Here is a 23,892-nt window from a genome sequence, read left to right as displayed (position 1 = left end):
GTGAAGTGGTTTGTGGGCTGCCAGTAAACCCAAAGCAGAAGAAGAAGAAGTGACGTCAGCGGCTCATTTGCGTAATCTTCCCTCAGAGAAAAGTACTCCGGTGTGAACGCCATCACAACACTCTTTAAAGCTCCAGTGTGGCTAACAATGATCAACAAATCAAATTATTGTTTAACGACAGGCCTTCTGGTTGCTTATTGTATATGACGACCAATCATTAAATCAGGATGTCTCTTAATGTGCCATATTTCTACAGTAAAAGCTGAGTATCATCATGCCTATTTGTACCATGCATTTTAACAATTTTAACCCGCTGGAGTCTAAAGGGTAATTTCTGGATTCTTGGATATCACCTTTTAAATGTAATTGTTATAACATGCCACATATCAAAATGTTCAGGACAATCTCTGGTCTTGCTAGAACTGTAAGTAGTTCATGTTAGAGCACTGTGTGATGAGATAAGATGAGGAGCTCCAACAAGCCGTTTAGGACAGAGAGTGAATACACATACTATACAGAGATGCTGTATGAGAAACCAATGTGAGTTTGGAAAATTGCACAATATAAATGTATTTTAGTAGACCTCAACAATGGAATTATGATCAGTGGAAATGGCCATGACATGGGACCTTTAAGTAGATTTCAATGGAAAGATAATCAACAAGCACTTAATTCTAAATTAGTCTTTATTACTCAGAGTGACACAAAACATGTAAATCATAACAGTGAATATAAATCCTTATGTGAATGGAATCCAGAACTAAATGAACAGCCCTTTTAACAACAAAGAAGAGACCTAATTTAGAATAACACAAGTGAATAAGTGCATATTAAACATTTCATAATAACACGAGTGAAGAAGTGCATGGTTAATATTTCATAATTTGAACAAACTCAGTGTCAGAGTGCTTTCTTATTTACACATTGTGCTGATTAAATCCTTAGTGACACAAACTTAAGACTAAAACATGTATAGGTTAATTAAATAATACAATAAATAAAGAAATAAATAACATTAAAAGGAGTTACACCCAGTACTGTTTGGTGTGCACGGCGGGGCGGTGGTGCTTGTGTTTGTGCACGTTGTTCTGTTTCACGTAGCACGGGTCGTAGTAATCCCACTCCAGAGCTGAGGACAGGATGCCGTTAGAGAGGCCGTCGCTGTCAGCAGAGAGGATCCTCAAGGACACTCCTGGGGAGGAAGCAGGTACTTAAGTCACTACTTTACTTCGTTTTTTTGTTTAAAGGTCACCTATTATGCAAAATCCACTTCTTCATGTCTCTTCTACATCAACATGTGTCCCCTCTTCTTCATGTCTCTTCTACATCAGCATGTGTCCCCTCTTCTTCATGTCTCTTCTACATCAACATGTGTCCCCTCTTCTTCATGTCTCTTCTACATCAACATGTGTCCCCTCTTCTTCATGTCTCTTCTACATCAGCATGTGTCCCCTCTTCTTCATGTCTCTTCTACATCAACATGTGTCCCCTCTTCTTCATGTCTCTTCTTCATCAACATGTCCCCTCTTCTTCATGTCTCTTCTACATCAACATGTGTCCCCTCTTCTTCATGTCTCTTCTACATCAGCATGTGTCCCCTCTTCTTCATGTCTCTTCTACATCAACATGTGTCCCCTCTTCTTCATGTCTCTTCTACATCAGCATGTGTCCCCTCTTCTTCATGTCTCTTCTACATCAACATGTGTCCCCTCTTCTTCATGTCTCTTCTACATCAGCATGTGTCCCCTCTTCTTCATGTCTCCTCTACATCAACATGTGTCTCCTCTTCTTCATGTCTCTTCTACATCAACATGTGTGCCCTCTTCTTCATGTCTCTTCTACATCAACATGTGTCCCCTCTTCTTCATGTCTCTTCTACATCAACATGTGTCCCCTCTTCTTCATGTCTCTTCTACATCAACATGTGTCCCCTCTTCTTCATGTCTCTTCTACATCAACATGTGTCCCCTCTTCTTCATGTCTCTTCTACATCAACATGTGTCCCCTCTTCTTCATGTCTCTTCTACATCAACATGTGTCCCCTCTTCTTCATGTCTCTTCTACATCAACATGTGTCCCCTCTTCTCCATGTCTCTTCTTCATCAACATGTGTCCCCTCTACTTCATGTCTCTTCTACATCAACATGTGTCCCCTCTTCTCCATGTCTCTTCTTCATCAACATGTGTCCCCTCTTCTTCATGTCTCTTCTACATCAACATGTGTCCCCTCTTCTTCATGTCTCTTCTACATCAACATGTGTCCCCTCTTCTTCATGTCTCTTCTACATCAACATGTGTCCCCTCTTCTTCATGTCTCTTCTACATCAACATGTGTCCCCTCTTCTCCATGTCTCTTCTTCATCAACATGTGTCCCCTCTTCTTCATGTCTCTTCTACATCAACATGTGTCCCCTCTTCTTCATGTCTCTTCTACATCAACATGTGTCCCCTCTTCTTCATGTCTCTTCTTCATCAACATGTGTCCCCTCTTCTTCATGTCTCTTCTTCATCAACATGTGTCCCCTCTGTGTAAAGAGACTCTGAAAGTTTCAGGAACAAAGATTCTCTCTCTTTTTGATCCATTTTTATAAAACCTGTCTGAAAATGAGCTGATCAGATTTTGGCCACTTTATGATGTCATAACGATGTTTTGTCTTGTGTAACCATTAGCCAATCAGCAACCAAGGTAACCCCCCCCCCCACCTTATCACCTGAATCTCCTCCTAGAGCACCATTGAGTTCTTTCTAACCAAATCTCTCTCAGAGGGGCGTGGGGAGGGGCTCCTTATTTTCATCTAAAGTAACAGACAGAGAATCAGCACTTTGGAAACAGGGCTGAAACAGAGGGGATTATGGGATGCTGCAATGATCTGTTTGGTGTTTCAGCCAATCAGAGACAGGCTCTGAATATATCTGAGACCTGTGATATATTGATGAAGAACAGTATAATAGGGGACCTTTAATATCTTAATGAAGTAGACAGATCTGTACCTGCACTGGCTCCGAAGTCGCTGTCCAGTCCCGGTCCGACTGCAGATGAGTTCAGACCCGACTCCTCTGACGGAGTGTTACTGAACTCACACTCCATCTCCACCTTATCAAACACCAGCACGGCTACACCTGGACTCAGGTCCCTCAGCATCTGGTGAGTGCTGCTGCGACGCAGGTGACCCTCATGTTGGACCTCCTGCTGGGCGAAAGGAACAACGTTTTACTTTCAACTGGAGGTCAGATTTGGGGTAGACATCCATTTTTTATGAGGAATAATCTGACACTTCTTTACAGATTTCTTGCCCACTAACTTTTATTGCAGATGACAAATCATTGATTTAAAGTGGACCTATCATGCTATATTTGAATAATATAGTGTAGGACCATACCTATATAAGGCATATTTACACCTTTTTTTTTTTCAAAATACCAAACAGATCATGCATTTTAGCCATGCCTCATTTTGCTCAATTTGACAATTTCTAGCTCTGTTTTTGCAAGGGCTGATTCAGTGAGAACAGCACCATCTACAGGCCTGGCATATGTACTACAGCGTCTCCAGCGCTTTCGAACGGCAATGGCCGTGGCTGTCTCCTCCTGATTGGTGGAGTTGGCCCAATAGCCGTAGCGCCACCGTCCTGACGTCAGGACAGTGATCAAATCTGGATCAGTTTTTATCAGATCCGTTGCAGCCCCTTTTTTAGAGATTTGGGTATGGAGGAAAATAGAGAGGGTTGTGTTTTCTGACACTTGTGGTGCGAACGCCCTGTCACCCCAGGTCCGGAGCTTTGTCCTGATGGGCTGCAGTAGGTTAGCTTCAGCAGACCTGAGGCGACGGGTGGGGGTGTGTCGTTGGATGAGGTCACAGAGGTAGGGGGGGGGGGGGGGGGGGGGGGCAAGGTTGTTGAGGGCTTTGAAAGTGAAAAGTAATATTTTAAAAGGCAATGCAGTGTTTGATGGGGAGCCAGTGGAGGTCATGGAGGATAGGGGTGATGTGGTCGGAGCGTCGGGTGGAGGTGAGCAAGCGGGCAGCTGAGTTTTGGACATATTGAAGTTTTTTTAGTATGAATGCAGGTGATCCAAAAAGTATGCTGTTGCAGTAATCCAGTCGGGATGTTATAAAGGCATGGATCAGAGCATTAACATTGAAACACTTCAAGAAGTCCCTACAAATCCCAACATCACTGTGTGGGAATTGGTTTCCGATTATTTAATGATACTTTGATTAGAAATATAGCAAATAAAAAAAAATAGCAGAACTAAAGCAAATCTTTTGAAAGCAATTTTGATATTGGATTTATAACTTTTATTTTGTTGCCTTTTTTCACACAATTTTACATTTATTATCATGTTTTTTTTAATTATATGTTTTGTTCTGTTTTTGTTTCTTCTCCTCTGAAAACCATGTTATATTCATTATCAGTGCAGCTTTATTTAACATGGTGACTTGTCTCTGTTGTGTTTTGTTGTCATGCATTTTCCACATTGTTTAGATGCGTGCTAAGGGTAAGAGTAGCATCACATAACATGCATGGGCTTCAGACGTTTTTGATGCATATCCTCTAATCCAGGGGTAGCCAACACGGTGCCCGCGGGCACTTGGTCGCCCGCAGGGGCAACGTGAGTCGCCCGCGGGGCATGTTCTAAAAATAGCTCGCCAAGCAAATCCAAAATGTATAAAATACACAAAACAAAAAAGGAAATGTAATTAAAAGAATCTACCCTATGCATAAACTAAACCTAAATCATAGCGAACTACTTACTACACCTCTATATCTATCTAACACCCCTCCTCCCCCCACCCCCACAATGAATATCTACCAATCACGTTCTTGCTTGATTTGCGGGACCAGCGTTGCAGTCGGGAAGAAAAGCAATGTGGCACCTCCCCGCTGATTTTCCTTCTGGCAGAATCTACACAACACATCAGCCCCATTGAACAGCCTATCATGCAGCCTATACAACACATGGGGGGCAGAGCTTTACTCTGTGTGTTGCAACTTGCATATGTATTGCACTTGACGCACACACGCATGGCGTAATTTCCACCTGGGACAGGGGGGAAATGTCCCCCGCTCTTTTCGAAATCCCGTTTGTGCCCCCCCCACTTTAAAAATGTGTTTATTATTTTTTTTTAACGCAAGCCGTCGATCGCCACGGAGGAGCTCACAGCCTCTGTGAGCGAGCGAGACAGAGAGAGAGAGCGAGCGAGAGCGAGAGCGAGGGAGAGCGAGAGCGAGGGAGAGCGAGAGAGGGAGAGCGAGAGAGCTAGGGAGAGCATACCTTTATCTATTTAATATAGATAAAGTAAGAAATCATTCCAATGTGTACTATAGGACAGTAAAACAATCAAAAAACTGTTTGAAAGGAGAGTGATCAGTAAAATAAGCATACATAAAAAGAAAAAATGCTAACTAGGTAACATAAGATAAGAATAAATCAGTTTAAATGATTTGTTATTGGTTGTGATCATATTCTAAAGATGTTTGGTTTATTGAAAAGTATACAGCTCTCTTTCATCTGAGTGTTGAGAGCTGTATCCATCAATTCATGTTGTGCTCAAAGTGCACCAGATTGATGCATTTCACTTCAACATTAAAAAATAATCTTCCCGGGGGTGCATGCCCCCCGACCCCCCCTAGAGGAGGTGAGGTCCCCCCTGGAGGAGGTGAGGCCCGTCCACCCCCAAATGAAGCAGGTTAAAAATAATTAGATTGCATACATGTTCTTTTAGTAAACACTGAAAACGGGTCCCACAGACCCAAACAGCAAACAAAGGTTAAAGGTCAGCATATAATAATGTTGAAATGTGCTAAATATATACACTGCAAAAAAAAAAGAAAAAAAAGAGGAGTAAAAGTAGCTCCCGACTTGTTTTATTTTTTAAAAGTAGCCCTCACCCTAAAAAAGGTTGGTGACCCCTGCTCTAATCATTCAACCTGCAATACTCCATAATACTTACAGTGTCCCTTCCCTCAGGACAGAGGTGGGAACGGAAGTAATGGAGTACAAATACTTCGTTACTGTACTTAAGTACATTTGTCTGGTATCAGTACTTTACTCCACTACTTATTCTTCTGACGACTTTTTACTTTGACTTCTTACATTTTCAACACAAATACCTGTACTTTCTACTTCTTACATTTTGAACACAAATACCTGTACTTTCTACTTCTTACATGTTGAACACAAATACCTGTACTTTCTACTTCTTACATTTTGAACACAAATACCTGTACTTTCTACTTCTTACATGTTGAACACAAATACCTGTACTTTCTACTTCTTACATTTTGAACCCAAATACCTGTACTTTCTACTTCTTACATTTTGAACACAAATACCTGTACTTTCTACTTCTCACATGTTGAACACAAATACCTGTACTTTCTACTTCTTACATGTTGAACACAAATACCTGTACTTTCTACTTCTTACATGTTGAACACAAATACCTGTACTTTCTACTTCTTACATGTTGAACCCAAATACCTGTACTTTCTACTTCTCACATTTCCCAAACAGGCTGGTTCCTTTAGTTTGAATGTGTGTTTGGTGGCGTGATCATTATTATTTAGAGTCATTGCGTGCCTATTGATTTGAACACGATCCGTGTATCCATCATTTCCTGGTCTTCTCTAAAGAAGAGGGACCAATGAAAACGTTGTCATGTTGCCGTTGTTCAGCATGGAAACATTCATTAGCTAACAATGACATTATTGTTCTATTAATATAAAGGGAGGTCAGGTACTCTTTAAAACAGCTGCTAGTTATGGGTACTTTTTACTGAAGTACATTTCAAAGCCCTCTTTACTTTTACTTGAGTAAAGAAGTTTAGTCAGTACTTCTACTTTTACCAGAGTATTTTTTAAACACGAGAGTATCTGTACTTCTACTTGAGTAAAGGATGTGTGCACTTTTGCATCAGGACTCACCGTGGGAGAGTTCGGCGGCACCAGGTTCACTCTGGTCTCGGCCTCAGACTCAGACTCGCTGGACTGCGGTAACACCGGAGCGCTTTTACACCACCGCTGAGTCGCGGTGCTTTGTGACCGGGGGTGGAGGTGCATTCTCGGGCTGAACTCCGCCGCAGAGGAGGGGCCCCGGATGGAGCTCGGTGCCCTCAGAGACCCTGTGGCCCCATCTGGCCTCAGGAGCCGGATCTCCACCCCACCACCGACCCTCTCCCTGGACGAAACCCGGGATGAGGTGACCGGGTGGGGTATGGGCTCGGATAAAGACAAATAGGCTCTCCTAACGTCCTGGAGAGCGGGGAAAACCCCCCCAGAGAGCCTCCTGGGTCCCTGCAGGGAGCACGACTCCAGCAGCATCTCCTCCCCGTCCCCCTTCTTCTGGGACAGGATCAGGAACTTGTAGCCCAGAAACAGGCAGTTGAGCAGCAGCAGAACCACCACGCAGGGGATCAGCAGGAGGACCACCAGGGTCAGGTTAGTCACGGAGAAACCTGGCTCCAGATTTGGTGAGGGGCTCTGGATTATCTGAGACATGCTAACATTGCTGATCTCAATTGATGTGTCACGTCGCATCTGAGCACAGGTGTGTCAATCAATGTGGATTACTGTGTGTTCAAAGTGTTGTGGATCTGATAACATCTTGCAAAGCTGCTTCTCACACGCATACAGTCTCCAAATGGGGCTGTGGTCTTTCACCCTGCTTGTCTTCATTTTAGTTCACTCGTAAAGCTGACACTATGCAACTCGCACTCAGTTTGCAGCCACATGAATTACAGATCCACAGGTGTGTCCTATCATGTGCAGGATGTTTGGTGAGGCAGGGAATCACAGCTAGATGGCAGCAGAGAGTCAGACTCCTGCAGGGATTAGGTTCATCTCCTCAGGGATGCATTACTAAAGGGGTTTATATATTTGGAAAATGTCACTATACCAACCAAGAAAAGACTCAAAATGCTGCAGAGGGACATACAATGACTCACAACGACCATGAAGAACTCAATGAGACACAAAAGGACTAGAAAATATGTAAAATGACTGCAACACGAGGAACAAAGACCAAAAATACCTTCAATCCAGATTCTCTCTGCATAATTATAGTTACGCAAAAAAATACAGAATAACAATATTATTGCAATTAAAAAAAATTGATAGATAAATCAAATGTATCCTTAACCTTGTTCTGTTAAAATACAGACACAAAGTTATCATGTGAAATATTAACATATAAATAATGAATATTTTAAATATCAAGTTTATTGTGAAACATATTCCACTGCCTTTACCTGCAATCATTTCCTCATCACTGATTGGTCATTGTTAGCACATGATACCTGCCCAAATCTGCACACCTTTTCACTTTCACTTTGTGGAGAGAGAGAAGGTTTTACTCTTTAGTTTGCTCGTCCATTATAGTTTGACTGAGAGTGTTATTTATCCCTAATTCCTCAAGATGAACATATTTTCTTCCTTGCAGATGTTCACCAACCAAAGTGTGTGTTTTTTTTATATGAAGAAAAACTCCCGGGCTTCCAAATATCACTGATCCGATCCCCGTGATGTTCGGCAACCCTTGATCCTGAACCTCCAAACTAAGGTACATCTCAACACCCCAGAAGGACACAAGGCAACACAAATGCACAAAACAGAAAGAGGCTAAACTAGAAGATGGAGGTGTGTCTTCACGTGTTTTTATATTTGCATCTGAAGCTGCAGTGAGTTTCTGGCTGTTTGCACCTGTTGCCCACTGTACTACATAACTTTAAAGTGTGTGTATGTTTGGGGCCTTTTCCATGTTTGTTCCTATTGTTTTATAATGGGCGGCTGTGGCTCAGTGGATAGTGTGCTGGACTTCAAATCAGGGGATAGCAAGTTTGAGTCCCACTGCAGTCACCATGTCGTTGTGTCCCTGAGACACTTCACCCCATATTGCTCCTGTGGGGGTTGTCCACAGTATTGAGTATGTAAGTCGCTTTGGATAAAAGCGTCTAACAAGTGACATGTAATGTAATGTAATGTAATGATGTATTCATGCATCCTCTGCATTGTGCTTATGTGTATGGACTTGTGTAGTCCACTTATGCACTGCATGTTTATCACAAAGAAACAGAAAACAGAAGTATTTTTTCCCCTTTATTTTTCATGCTTTTCAAACATGTCCATCAGGTAATAATAATACATCCTTTCAGATTATATACAAACATTTCAAATAATTCAATAGAACATTTGACATATGAATCTCTGTTAGAGACAACTTTTTTGCATTTTGTACACAAAGTAGATCCTTGTACACAAGTATATATTTTTGCTATTGTAATAAATCAATGCAAAAGATCCGTCATATGAGCACCATATAACTACAGTTAGTTCTGTTTCAGCTCTTACGGAAGTCTATACAGACTTGAATAGCACACTGGCATCCTGCTGTAGGTACAACAGTACAGATAACCTTTGATTTCAATAAAACAAAAGGTCAATGGACGCCCTCAGATACCAAAGACCCCATTCCTCATTCTCTCTCTGCTCGGCATGTTGTTGTGCGTTTCCCTGCAGAAAGTCGTCTCCTCTGAGCTTCGCTAAAGCGCCACTTGCCATTTCCCTCCAAGTGGATATTAGCACCTTGGGCAAAAGGCTTGTGAATTGAGAACAACACACTGGGTGAAGCTAACTGAGAACTAGCACTGAGCCAGGCTGTGTTTGATGATTTCCCGGGATTGAGGTGGGATTCTGTCGGGGAAAATCACCTGGAACTCCACCACCAGGTCGCCTCTCTGGGACGGGCTTTTGGGCAGAGGAAGCCCCTCGCCTCGGAGCCGCCGCACAGCTCCTGGTTTGATCACATCGCTGCAGGGGAGAGGCATCATCCGGCTGTCCAGAGTCGGGACGTTAACCGTGCAGCCGCAGAGAGCCTGGAGGAGGAAGAGGAAGATAGAAAATATATTAAGAACAAGCTTTATGAAGTTACATAATGGATAAATAAGCTGGTCTGGTCTAAAACGGTTCAAAGACTCAAAGGCTTTATTGTGTCTTAATGAGAATCGGAAGGCTCCACCAACAATGCAACATAAATACTTTATATAAGACATCTTGTTCAATCTTGAATTATTCTGCAGGAGTTTCCAAGAAAATCTCTCCCTCTGCGGTGCCGTTATGCAACAGACAAACAAACGGTGTTACAGATGTTATAATCACTGGTTCTATTTTGCAGTTCCTGTGTGGGAGTGAAGTGAGCCAGAGGGAGATGGAGGGCGCTCTTTGAAATGTCATTCTCTGTGACTGCGAGGCTTGCTAATCTGTGCGTGGGTTTACTAGAAGTGAGAGGTGAGCGAGCCAGAACAGCCTCTCTGGCGGAGGAGTCTGCAGCTCGGATAGTAGCTGAGAGAGAGAGCTGTGATTGGTGGGGGCGGTCGGCGCTGAGGCTAAATTTAGATCCTGATTTCTCTCGCTCTGCAGGGGCCGGTGAGGTAACTAGCGTGGGCAGGATTCTGCTAGCTGCTGCTGAGGGGGTGGGGGGGTTCTGTCAGCCTATTGTGAACCAGGGGCTCAGATCCCTGCAGCAGAACACTGTGTCCCCTCCTGAGAATATAACCAATCCGTCCCTCGTTTTGGCTCGGATCCTCCTTCCGGTTTCATGTCTTTTTGAAGCCTTTCTGTAATCGTTTTTCTCTGGCTTCTGTTACATGAACACATAGGAAGTGGTGGGTGGAGGTGAGCCTTCATCTGAGTGGGTGTAAGCTGCTGGCAGTTACATACCATATCTACTTCTATATATATATAGTAGTAGATGTATAGACTTATATATAACAATGAGAATCAGAAGCCCAGTTTATATCTTCTTCCTTGGTTCTTCTTCTTGTTTTTTTAAACGTGTTATCTTTTATATACATTATGTTGCATTGTTGGAGGAGCCTGGGACTTAAGATCTGTTTCACATGTTAGTGTGATAAGCACTAAGACATGTTTTAATGTGTGTTGATTGGTATGTGAGTCCAGGGACTGCAGATGGTTTGTTCCCTGTCTTAAACCTGTCCTTCGAATACTCTATGAATTGCAAGCTGCCTCTAAATAGAATGAATTATTATTATTAATTATAGCGTCTTCTCTTTTTGAGATGAATGTATTTTAATGCATGATCCGCCTCAATAATGATATCTGACTATAAAGCCTTTGAGTCTTCCAGCCTGACACAGATGACACTAACTCACCTCTTTGAGCGTGATCTTGGCGGTGAACACGATGTTGGAGCCGTCCCTCTTGTACTGCTGGTGCTCTTTGTCCCTGAGGATGAAGGTGATGTCCGCGGGGGTGTTGTTGGGGGTCTCGTCTCCCTCCCTGGGGAAAGTGATCTTGGTCCCTGCCTTCCAGCCTTTCTTCACCACCACGTTCAGCACCTTCTCCTCTGACCTCAGGCTGCGACCGTCAGGGTTCAGGCGGCTTCGGGTGATCTTCACGTGTTTCGTGCAGCCCTGCATCACGTCCTCTAAAGTCACCAGGAGGTCGTGCACCACCTCGTCGCCCTGCAGGCGTCTCTGACCTCTCCGCAGACCGCCCTCGCCGCCAACGTGGCTGAAGGGGAAGCGTCTGAAGGGGTTAAAGAGGTCGTCTTCGTCCGCCTCGTTGCCGAAGATGTCGAAGTGGTCGGCGCCGTGGAAGGAGGTGGAGAAGGTGGCGTGGGGGTCGGTGTGGAAGGTGTTGCGGAAAACCTTCCCTTCCCTTGTCGAGAATCCACTTTTAAGACCTGGGAAAAACAGAACAAGTTCATTAGAATCTGATTGGGTTACTCTGAACATGCTTCATACTATAGGATCACTTTAAATATAAATGCAGAATGATGTAAGTACAGATGTTTAACCATGTTTTTATAATATTCTTCCCTGCCAATGTTTCCTCTTTTAATTTAGCTTGTGGTGACTAAGTTCCCAATCAGTCACTAAGAGGTTAAACCTGCAGATTGATGGTTCTTCATTCCTGTCTACTTTCATGCAAATTCGGCAGGAAAAACTCTCACTCTGCTGAATCATTTATGAGCCCCCCCACAGCTGATGTTAAGCCGGTTTCAAAAGGAAGTCTCTGAGTCATGATCCTCCCTCTGCTCCCCAGTACTTAGCCGTAGTGAATATGTAATGCACCAAACTGTGCTGCAGTAATAACCACATGTCAGTCACTATTCAAGCTCTCTAACTCATGCTAATGAATTCTCACCTTCTTCTCCAAACTGGTCGTAGATGCTTCTCCTCTTGGGGTCGTTCAGGATCTCGTAGGCTTCGGCGATCTCTTTGAACTTGTCCTCTGCGTCTGCATCGCTGTTCTTATCGGGATGGTACTTCAGAGCCATCTTCCTGTAGGCCTTCTTGATCTCGTCCTCGTTGGAGTCCGGGGAGACTCCCAGCACTTTGTAGAAGTCTTTGCCGGTGGGTTTGATGGCCATGCACGGTGCTTCCGGCTCAGATTTGCTGCTTTCCTGTGGAAAAAAAGAACAATCACACTTAGTACATTAAAAAAAAAAAAACGGGGGGGATGAATGCACTTTGTCTTGCATGTGAATTTGAAAGTGGTGCATGTTACAAGAAGGCTGATGATGAATAAGGGATGACTTTATGTAAATATGAATCCCCTAGAGTACAGACACCATGGCTCATGCATCGGACATCCTCCACACTGCCTGCACTGTATATATTAATATGCAGAAAACCCCTCTCTCTCTCTCTGTGTGGGGGTGAACTCCCTTATCCCCTGTGCTGCTGTGCAGATGCTTATCTATGCATTTTAAAGGCTGATGCACAATACAGTGAGAGAGAGGGGGGAAGTTGCAAAAGGGGAGATTTTTTTTTTTTTGCCCCAACGACCGAGATCTCTGCAGTGATTGGCTGATCGCACAGAGGCGACTTTTGCATCACAACTGACGATTCATTCACTACAAAAAATATCCACTACAACCACTACTAATGCATTTACAGCGAATATAATTTGACTTATGTTAATTTGGTGTCAATTCTGGAAGCATTCACATTCTTCATCGCAGGAATTCCGATTAAAATATTAAACCTTCAGCTGAATTAAGAAACAACGGCTTTTAATTCCCGACATATTAACCAAAATTCATCCAAGTGTTCTGATTAAGTTGAGCCAGCTTTTTAGCAAACAGCATTCAAACTGCCATGTCTTCAGGAATTGCATTAACTCACTATAGTGTGAGTATTTGATGATTTAGCACATACACAAACCGGTAAAAAAAAGAGAAGAAAGGGAAATAAAAATTGCTCTTACCCCTGATGAAGAGGACCCGGAGCTGTCTCCTCTGTGCATCACGCGCACTTTGCATTTCACGTTGCCATTTTTCTGCTTCATTCCAAACTGAGTCCAGATGAGAACCATGTTGCCGGTACTGAGTGTTTCTGAGTGTTTCTGTAGTCTCTGTCCGTGGTGCTGAAGCTGCTCCGGTGTGTCTCTGCTCTCCTCGGTTCTCCGTTAAATAGCTTCTCTCCTCCCTCCCTTTCTCTCTCTCCCTCCCCCGCACTGTGACCGAGCTTTCCCCGGTCCTCGTGACGCGCAGCAGGGAATGCCGGTGTCCTCGCGCACATCCATTGGTTCTCCGGTGATGATCCCCCGGATGTTACAGCCTTCTTCTCCTTGTGGAGACTTCTTTCCGGAGTTCTTGAAGGCAGAGCCGAGCAGACAGTCACGACTCAGGAAAGAGAGGGTTTTTTAAAAGAAAATATATATATATATTTCCCTGCTGTCTGCTCAGACAAACTCCAGACAGTCACCTGATCCTGAGCCCCTGTCCTCAAAATGGCTTTCATTTCAATTTTGTAAATACGAGCCCACGCCTTATGAATATTTTAGATAGATTGAGAAAATGCAAGGAATTGTTTTAGTTGGATATTTTATAAATAGCCTATAATTCTGCACTGGAGTAAAGTAAAGAATCAAACCTAGGTAAGGGTATATGATCACTTAGCAACATCGACAAAGACAAATAAAACAAGAATAAAGGACGCATATATTAACACTACAATCACTGACAATATGTTCGAGAACCTTCAATGTACATTAGATCTGAGATTACATTGAAGTAGGCTTTATCCTTACATTATTAAAAAGGACATATCAGTATGTAGTGTCTCTACTTTAAAGAGTCCTCTCCTGCTGATGTTCAGGTGTATATCAGTATGTAGTGTCTCTACTTTAAAGAGTCCTCTCCTGCTGATGTTCAGGTGTATATCAGTATGTAGTGTCTTTACTTTAAAGAGTCCTCTCCTGCTGATGTTCAGGTGTATATCAGTATGTAGCGTCTCTACTTTAAAGAGTCCTCTCCTGCTGATGTTCAGGTGTATATCAGTATGTAGCGTCTCTACTTTAAAGAGTCCTCTCCTGCTGATGTTCAGGTGTATATCAGTATGTAGTGTCTCTACTTTAAAGAGTCCTCTCCTGCTGATGTTCAGGTGTATATCAGTATGTAGCGTCTCTACTTTAAAGAGTCCTCTCCTGCTGATGTTCAGGTGTATATCAGTATGTAGCGTCTCTACTTTAAAGAGTCCTCTCCTGCTGATGTTCAGGTGTATATCAGTATGTAGTGTCTCTACTTTAAAGAGTCCTCTCCTGCTGATGTTCAGGTGTATATCAGTATGTAGTGTCTCTACTTTAAAGAGTCCTCTCCTGCTGATGTTCAGGTGTATATCAGTATGTAGTGTCTCTACTTTAAAGAGTCCTCTCCTGCTGATGTTCAGGTGTATATCAGTATGTAGTGTCTCTACTTTAAAGAGTCCTCTCCTGCTGATGTTCAGGTGTATATCAGTATGTAGTGTCTCTACTTTAAAGAGTCCTCTCCTGCTGATGTTTCAGGTGTATATCAGTATGTCGTGTCTCTACTTTAAAGAGTCCTCTCCTGCTGATGTTCAGGTGTATATCAGTATGTAGTGTCTCTACTTTAAAGAGTCCTCTCCTGCTGATGTTCAGGTGTATATCAGTATGTCGTGTCTCTACTTTAAAGAGTCCTCTCCTGCTGATGTTCAGGTGTATATCAGTATGTAGTGTCTCTACTTTAAAGAGTCCTCTCCTGCTGATGTTCAGGTGTATATCAGTATGTCGTGACTGCCTGTGCTGCAGCACCTCTTTTCACCCTCTGTCTGAAACCAGAGCCTAGTTTGCTCTGATTGGTTAGCTGGCCGGCTCTGTTTTGATTGGTCAACCGCTTAGAGATGTCCCGCCCCTTAACCTATCATTTACAATGATAGCCAATAGCAGCGTGTGTGTTACATAGTGATGCCACTATCATGTTCCTGAAGTGAACAACGGAGTCCAATGCTATCCGAAAGGTGGTATAGTAATACGTACACAAATAAATACTAAGCCTTAGTAGTCTTATGTACTCAAAAATGGTACTTAATTAAATTGACTTAGTTATTCTCCAGCAATGAAAGAGACTTTCTTGATGGAGTATGTTTCTGTGTTGTGGTGCTTCACTCCACTTCAAACATCTAAATATAAAGTGTAGCGGAGAGAAAATAGAGTGCCTTTTTTTATAATTACGCCTATAATTGCAGCAAATTACAGCCCTTCAAAGTTTCCTTTTATTTCCCCGTGGCTTAATTGAACTTGCAGCCAAAGTGTTCTGAGAATGGAGTTTCACTGCAAAGGTCAACAAGCTCTACTGTGTGTGTGGTGTGTGGTGTGTGTGTGTGGTGTGTGTGTGTGTGTGTGTGTGTGTGTGTGTGTGTGTGTGTGTGTGTGTGGTGTGGTGTGTGTGTGTGTGTGTGTGTGTGTGTGTGTGTGTGTGTGTGTGTGTGTGTGTGTGTGTGTGTGTGTGTGTGTGTGTGTGTGTGTGTGTGTGTGTGTGTGTGTGTGTGTGTGTGTGTGTGTGTGTGTGTGTGTGTGTGTGTGTGTGTGTGTGTGTGTGTGTGTGTGTGTGTGGTGTGTGTGTGTGTGTGTGTGTGTGTGTGGTGTGTGTGTGTGTGTGGTGCCCTCCTCCACCCCTTCTGCATACTCCTTCTGTTCAGTGTCTTGAACAATGAAGGCAGAGCGATGGCTGATAGCGGCAGCTCCAGGTTATGTAACTGCAATGTGTTGCTTTGGTGAGTCTTCTCAAATCTTCCTGCTGTGAAATATCACCTAGAAATCCTGTTGATTGATGGAAGGAGGCTGTTTGTCCTGCCAGAAACAATGAGATGAGTCCATCATAATGAACAGAGGTGGGAAGTAGTGGAGAACAAATACTTTGTTACTGTACTTAAGTACATGTTTCTGGTATCAGTACTTTACTCTTATTTATTTTTACGACTTTTTACTTTGACTTCTTACATGTTGAACCCAAATACCTGTACTTTCTACTTCTTACATGTTGAACTCAAATACCTGTACTTTCTACTTCTTACATGTTGAACACAAATACCTGTACTTTCTACTTCTTACATGTTGAACTCAAATACCTGTACTTTCTACTTCTTACATGTTGAACACAAATACCTGTACTTTCTACTTCTTACATGTTGAACCCAAATACCTGTACTTTCTACTTCTCACATTTCCCAAACAGGCTGGTTCCTTTAGTTTGAATGTGTGTTTGGTGGCGTGATCATTATTATTTAGAGTCATTGCGTGCCTATTGATTTGAACACGATCCGTGTATCCATCATTTCCTGGTCTTCTCTAAAGAAGAGGGACCAATGAAAACGTTGTCATGTTGCCGTTGTTCAGCATGGAAACATTCATTAGCTAACAATGACATTATTGTTCTATTAATATAAAGGGAGGTCAGGTACTCTTTAAAACAGCTGCTAGTTATGGGTACTTTTTACTGAAGTACATTTCAAAGCCCTCTTTACTTTGACTTGAGTAAAGAAGTTTAGTCAGTACTTCTACTTTTACCAGAGTATTTTTAAACACAAGTATCTGTACTTCTACTTGAGTAAAGGATGTGTGTACCTTTGCCCTCTCTGATTGAATGGCCTCTTCCATCTCAGGCAATACAACTGCTAAACTCCTGAACACTGTAAAGTGCCTCCAAAACCCAAAGCATTCATCTGGTTGCGTCTTTAGAATGTATTTAATTTATTATCATAACAGTAATAGTTAGTTGTATTTCACTGTACAATATTTAACCTTACATTCTGTTTCTTTCACCTGCACAATGTTATTCAAATGTATCTAAGTATATCTTCTCTTATCTGATATGGTCTATAGTGCAGACAAAAGGTATTTCTGGAGTTGAATATTGTTCAATATGTTTTTTTTTTTTAAATATGAAAAATAACCCACCCAGCTTCCCAAAACAATCAGAAAACCCTTTTTCTTGCAAAAGTAAATATATAAAACCTTTGCCCAAGTAATTTTACGTACAGTTCTCAAACTAGCACATTGATTGATTGATTGATTGATTGATACATTTTATTTCGAACAAGTAAAATAAATAATTACAAAACAAAACAAATGTTGCAGTGCATAGTCATGTAAGAGAAATCAAAACAAAAAATGACATTTACAACAACAACAACAACAGCATTAGCAACATAAACAGTGGCACATCTAGTGTTCGAAAAGGAGTGAGAAGTATAATTTATTTAATCTCACCCCCTTGTCCCTAAATGATTTATTTATAATCTAATCTTCAATAATTATCATTATTATTAATTATTATTGTTATTATTATTATTATTAATCTGCTTTACCTGTTGATTGACATATTTACATATACACATGTACATACACACATATACATATATGCACACATACATATACACACCTACATACTCACACATACAGTATACACATACACATAGTCAAACACCTTCCCCATCCCTGTACCTCGAGAAAATAATTTCTCTGTATTTCCTCTTGAACTGGTTAATGTCTGGACATCGCTTTAGCTCCACATTCACACTGTTCCATAGTCTCACTCCACGTTCACGCTGTTCCATAGTCTCACTCCACGTTCACGCTGTTCCATAGTCTCACTCCACGTTCACGCTGTTCCATAGTCTCACTCCACGTTCACGCTGTTCCATAGTCTCACTCCACGTTCACGCTGTTCCATAGTCTCACTCCACGTTCACGCTGTTCCATAGTCTCACTCCACGTTCACGCTGTTCCATAGTCTCACTCCACGTTCACGCTGTTCCATAGTCTCACTCCACGTTCACGCTGTTCCATAGTCTCACTCCACGTTCACGCTGTTCCATAGTCTCACTCCACGTTCACGCTGTTCCATAGTCTCATTCCACGTTCACGCTGTTCCATAGTCTCACTCCACGTTCACGCTGTTCCATAGTCTCACTCCACGTTCACGCTGTTCCATAGTCTCACTCCACGTTCACACTGTTCCATAGTCTCACTCCACATTCACACTGTTCCATAGTCTCACTCCACAGGGTTAGGGTTAATGTCTGGACATCGCTTTAGCTCCACATTCACACTGTTCCATAGTCTCACTCCACGTTCACGCTGTTCCATAGTCTCACTCCACGTTCACGCTGTTCCATAGTCTCACTCCACGTTCACGCTGTTCCATAGTCTCACTCCACGTTCACGCTGTTCCATAGTCTCACTCCACGTTCACGCTGTTCCATAGTCTCACTCCACGTTCACGCTGTTCCATAGTCTCACTCCACATTCACGCTGTTCCATAGTCTCACTCCACGTTCACGCTGTTCCATAGTCTCACTCCACGTTCACGCTGTTCCATAGTCTCACTCCACGTTCACGCTGTTCCATAGTCCTCACTCCACGTTCACGCTGTTCCATAGTCTCATTCCACGTTCACGCTGTTCCATAGTCTCACTCCACGTTCACGCTGTTCCATAGTCTCACTCCACGTTCACGCTGTTCCATAGTCTCACTCCACGTTCACACTGTTCCATAGTCTCACTCCACATTCACACTGTTCCATAGTCTCACTCCACAGGGTTAGGGTTAATGTCTGGACATGGCTTTAGCTCCACATTCACACTGTTCCATAGTCTCACTCCACATTCACACTGTTCCATAGTCTCACTCCACGTATCACGCTGTTTCCATAGTCTCACTCCACGTTCACGCTGTCCTAGTCCACTCCACGTTCACAGCTGTTCCATAGTCCTCACTCCACAGTCACGCTGTTCCATAGTCTCACTCCACGTTCCACGCTGTTCCATAGTCTCACTCCACGTTCACGCTGTTCCATAGTCTCACTCCACGTTCACGCTGTTCCATAGTCTCACTCCACGTTCACGCTGTTCCATAGTCTCACTCCACGTTCACGCTGTTCCATAGTCTCACTCCACGTTCACCGCTGTTCCATAGTCTCACTCCACGTTCACGCTGTTCCATAGTCTCACTCCACGTTCACGCTGTTCCATAGTCTCACTCCACGTTCACGCTGTTCCATAGTCTCACTCCACGTTCACGCTGTTCCATAGTCTCACTCACGTTCACGCTGTTCCATAGTCTCACTCCACGTTCACACTGTTCCATAGTCTCACTCCACATTCACACTGTTCCATAGTCTCACTCCACAGGGTTAGGGTTAATGTCTGGACATGGCTTTAGCTCCACATTCACACTGTTCCATAGTCTCACTCCACGTTCACGCTGTTCCATAGTCTCACTCCACGTTCACGCTGTTCCATAGTCTCACTCCACGTTCACGCTGTTCCATAGTCTCACTCCACGTTCACGCTGTTCCATAGTCTCACTCCACGTTCACGCTGTTCCATAGTCTCACTCCACGTTCACGCTGTTCCATAGTCTCACTCCACGTTCACGCTGTTCCATAGTCTCACTCCACGTTCACGCTGTTCCATAGTCTCACTCCACGTTCACGCTGTTCCATAGTCTCACTCCACGTTCACACTGTTCCATAGTCTCACTCCACATTCACGCTGTTCCATAGTCTCACTCCACATTCACACTGTTCCATAGTCTCACTCCACAGGGTTAGGGTTAATGTCTGGACATGGCTTTAGCTCCACATTCACACTGTTCCATAGTCTCACTCCACATTCACGCTGTTCCATAGTCTCACTCCACGTTCACGCTGTTCCATAGTCTCACTCCACGTTCATGCTGTTCCATAGTCTCACTCCACATTCACGCTGTTCCATAGTCTCACTCCACGTTCACACTGTTCCATAGTCTCACTCCACGTTCACGCTGTTCCATAGTCTCACTCCACGTTCACGCTGTTCCATAGTCTCACTCCACGTTCACGCTGTTCCATAGTCTCACTCCACGTTCACGCTGTTCCATAGTCTCACTCCACATTCACGCTGTTCCATAGTCTCACTCCACGTTCACGCTGTTCCATAGTCTCACTCCACGTTCACGCTGTTCCATAGTCTCACTCCACGTTCACACTGTTCCATAGTCTCACTCCACGTTCACGCTGTTCCATAGTCTCACTCCACGTTCACGCTGTTCCATAGTCTCACTCCACGTTCACACTGTTCCATAGTCTCACTCCACATTCACACTGTTCCATAGTCTCACTCCACAGGGTTAGGGTTAATGTCTGGACATGGCTTTAGCTCCACATTCACACTGTTCCATAGTCTCACTCCACGTTCACGCTGTTCCATAGTCTCACTCCACGTTCACGCTGTTCCATAGTCTCACTCCACGTTCACGCTGTTCCATAGTCTCACTCCACGTTCACGCTGTCCATAGTCTCACTCCACGTTCACGCTGTTCCATAGTCTCACTCCACGTTCACGCTGTTCCATAGTCTCACTCCACGTTCACGCTGTTCCATAGTCTCACTCCACGTTCACGCTGTTCCATAGTCTCACTCCACGTTCACGCTGTTCCATAGTCTCACTCCACGTTCACGCTGTTCCATAGTCTCACTCCACATTCACGCTGTTCCATAGTCTCACTCCACGTTCACGCTGTTCCATAGTCTCACTCCACGTTCACGCTGTTCCATAGTCTCACTCCACATTCACGCTGTTCCATAGTCTCACTCCACAGGGTTAGGGTTAATGTCTGGACATGGCTTTAGCTCCTCATTCACACTGTTCCATAGTCTCACTCCACATTCATGCTGTTCCATAGTCTCACTCCACATTCACGCTGTTCCATAGTCTCACTCCACGTTCACGCTGTTCCATAGTCTCACTCCACGTTCACGCTGTTCCATAGTCTCACTCCACGTTCACACTGTTCCATAGTCTCACTCCACGTTCACGCTGTTCCATAGTATCACTCCACATTCACGCTGTTCCATAGTCTCACTCCACGTTCACACTGTTCCATAGTCTCACTCCACGTTCACGCTGTTCCATAGTCTCACTCCACGTTCACACTGTTCCATAGTCTCACTCCACGTTCACGCTGTTCCATAGTCTCACTCCACGTTCACGCTGTTCCATAGTCTCACTCCACGTTCACACTGTTCCATAGTCTCACTCCACATTCACACTGTTCCATAGTCTCACTCCACAGGGTTAGGGTTAATGTCTGGACATGGCTTTAGCTCCACATTCACACTGTTCCATAGTCTCACTCCACGTTCACGCTGTTCCATAGTCTCACTCCACGTTCACGCTGTTCCATAGTCTCACTCCACGTTCACAGCTGTTCCATAGTCTCACTCCACGTTCACGCTGTTCCATAGTCTCACTCCACGTTCACGCTGTTCCATAGTCTCACTCCACGTTCACGCTGTTCCATAGTCTCACTCCACGTTCACGCTGTTCCATAGTCTCACTCCACGTTCACGCTGTTCCATAGTCTCACTCCACGTTCACGCTGTTCCATAGTCTCACTCCACGTTCACGCTGTTCCATAGTCTCACTCCACGTTCACGCTGTTCCATAGACTCACTCCACGTTCACGCTGTTCCATAGTCTCACTCCACGTTCACGCTGTTCCATAGTCTCACTCCACATTCACGCTGTTCCATAGTCTCACTCCACGTTCACGCTGTTCCATAGTCTCACTCCACGTTCACGCTGTTCCATAGTCTCACTCCACATTCACGCTGTTCCATAGTCTCACTCCACAGGGTTAGGGTTAATGTCTGGACATGGCTTTAGCTCCTCATTCACACTGTTCCATAGTCTCACTCCACATTCACGCTGTTCCATAGTCTCACTCCACGTTCACGCTGTTCCATAGTCTCACTCCACGTTCACGCTGTTCCATAGTCTCACTCCACATTCACACTGTTCCATAGTCTCTCTCCACAGGCTGAGATACAAAAAGTTCTTCTGGTTGTACGGACCCTATGAATTTCGAATTGAAATTGTGTCCTTGAACTATATCCCCCCACTCGTTGAGTGAATACGTTTGCCTTAAACATGATTTGTGCCGTTTGGAATTCTACCAGGTCTGTGAATTTTAACAATTTTGACTGCATGAATAATTCGTTAGTGCGATCAAGGGTAGTGGTGGTCTAATGGATAGTGAGGTGGGCTGAAGATCGCTGAAGATCGGAAGGTTGAGAGTTCAAATCCCGCCTGGAACACCAGCACTAGTGTGCCCTTGAGTAAGGCACTTAGCCCTTAGTTACTCCACGGAGGATGTCCCTGTAATTGGTAATTGTAAGTCGCTTTGAATAAAAGCGTCAGCTAAATGAAATGTAATGTAATGTAATGTAATCAAGGTATTTGGCATTGTGAATGATTCGTATGGCTTTTTTTTGTAGAATAGATACTGCATGTATAGAACTGTTGTAGTTATTGCCCCAGATGTCAGCACAGTCAGTCAGATATGGTCAGACTAGTGAACAGTAGAGAATGAGAAGTGATTTCTGATCCAGAACTTGTTTTACTTTGTTTAGTATGGAAATGCTTCTTGACAGCTTTCATTGTATGTGTTTTATGTGTAATTTCCAACTTATTGTGTCATCTATTATTTCCCCAAGACATTTAATTTCATGGACTCTTTCAATTTCAACCCCATCTATTTTTATTTGCATTTGTGTTTTTGTTCTATGTTTACCGAACAGCATTAAAGTTTAATGATAGTTTATTTTTGTCAAACCATGTTTTTAATTTGTGCATTTCATTTTCTATGTTCTCCACTAGCTGTTCTAAATTCTCCCCAGAACAGAATATATTTGTAGCACATATCTCATGAAGGAAAACAAGAAATCCTATTTATAAGTCTATTTACAAGTCTATTTATAAGGGCTTGTGTGATGTTCCAGATTATTAAAACGTGTGTAAAACTCATCGAAAAACATCTCGCACACTCATAATGTTGATAACTGATGTATCATCACTTCATCTGCTCTGCTCTAATGCACCTTCCCCTGTGTGTGTTTCTTTCACAGCTCAAACATGGCCGTGCTTCCTGCTCTCTGATGCTCTTTTACGTCCAATGGCTGCTGGAGTTTCCCGAGGATTCTCCGCTCGTCTTACAGGAAACACGAGACAAATTTGGTATGAAACATGTTGCCCACCGGAGCGTCATGCAGCAGTTCGCAGCTCGACATGTTCTATTCACAGAGAGAGAGAGGCAGTGAATCATTTCTCTCTCTCAGCCCACAGGAACAGTCTGACTGTGTTTCTCACACATTCACACCGTCTCTCTCAGAGGAACACAGACAAAGTGCCTGTCAGTCTCAGAGCAGGGAGCGATAATTGAAGTGCCAAGATGCAGAGCTGCTGTTATGGTGGAGGAGGAGGTGGAGGAGGTGGAGGAGGAGAATATGCAGTGTTCTCGTTCCTGTATGTTCAACCTCATACTCAGGAGTACATGCTTTGAAAAGACAACATCTTTGTGCTGCTTACATAATTATGATAATATATTCAAATCAAGAACAAACACCGTTGATAATCTGGTCCTGCTATTTTCAACATTGATTAAAAATAGTGTCTTTGTTTCTCCTCATGGGTGTGCGTGTCCCTGACAAGTGACATCTTTGTATAGAATAAGAGGCCCTATTCTGCTTTTTGAGCATTCTCCCTTTCCTGTAGTGTGTTCTCTAGGTTTTAGTGCATGTAAATGGTCT

At 43.5% G+C, this 23,892-nt stretch overlaps 2 protein-coding genes and 1 long non-coding RNA gene across 4 annotated transcripts; 1 reads left to right on the top strand and 2 right to left on the bottom strand.

Moving 5' to 3' along the window:
* Window positions 1–668: 668 nt before the first annotated feature.
* Window positions 669–7,712, bottom strand: hwa (huluwa). Of its 2 annotated transcripts, none has more exons than XM_034125972.1 (3): window positions 6,927–7,712; window positions 2,992–3,190; window positions 669–1,192 (listed from the first exon to the last, which is right to left on the bottom strand). In XM_034125972.1, exons 1-3 carry the CDS (start codon window positions 7,536–7,538, stop codon window positions 1,026–1,028), a joined length of 978 nt encoding a protein of 325 aa, XP_033981863.1. In that variant the 5' UTR covers window positions 7,539–7,712; the 3' UTR covers window positions 669–1,025. The 2 variants fall into 2 exon arrangements, with proteins under 2 accessions (XP_033981863.1, XP_033981864.1); XM_034125973.1 differs by having other exon boundaries at window positions 2,992–3,187; window positions 6,927–7,711.
* Window positions 7,713–8,396: 684 nt separating this feature from the next.
* Window positions 8,397–23,539, top strand: LOC117478953. Its single transcript, XR_004555516.1, has 3 exons — window positions 8,397–8,559; window positions 23,212–23,320; window positions 23,422–23,539. It is a non-coding gene; the product is annotated as an uncharacterized LOC117478953 (long non-coding RNA).
* On the bottom strand, window positions 9,095–13,379 carry zgc:122979 (uncharacterized protein LOC641576 homolog). The gene is made up of 4 exons (XM_034125927.1): window positions 13,230–13,379; window positions 12,165–12,423; window positions 11,168–11,700; window positions 9,095–9,871 (listed from the first exon to the last, which is right to left on the bottom strand). The coding sequence occupies exons 1-4, from the start codon at window positions 13,335–13,337 to the stop codon at window positions 9,638–9,640; spliced, it is 1,134 nt and encodes a 377-aa protein (XP_033981818.1). The 5' UTR covers window positions 13,338–13,379; the 3' UTR covers window positions 9,095–9,637.
* Window positions 23,540–23,892: the final 353 nt, after the last annotated feature.

Source organism: Trematomus bernacchii, unplaced genomic scaffold, assembly GCF_902827165.1.
Source record: "Trematomus bernacchii unplaced genomic scaffold, fTreBer1.1, whole genome shotgun sequence".
Taxonomy (NCBI): domain Eukaryota; kingdom Metazoa; phylum Chordata; class Actinopteri; order Perciformes; family Nototheniidae; genus Trematomus; species Trematomus bernacchii.
The sequence above is the reverse complement of the archived record's forward strand: the minus strand, read 5'-3'. Positions and strand labels throughout refer to the sequence as shown.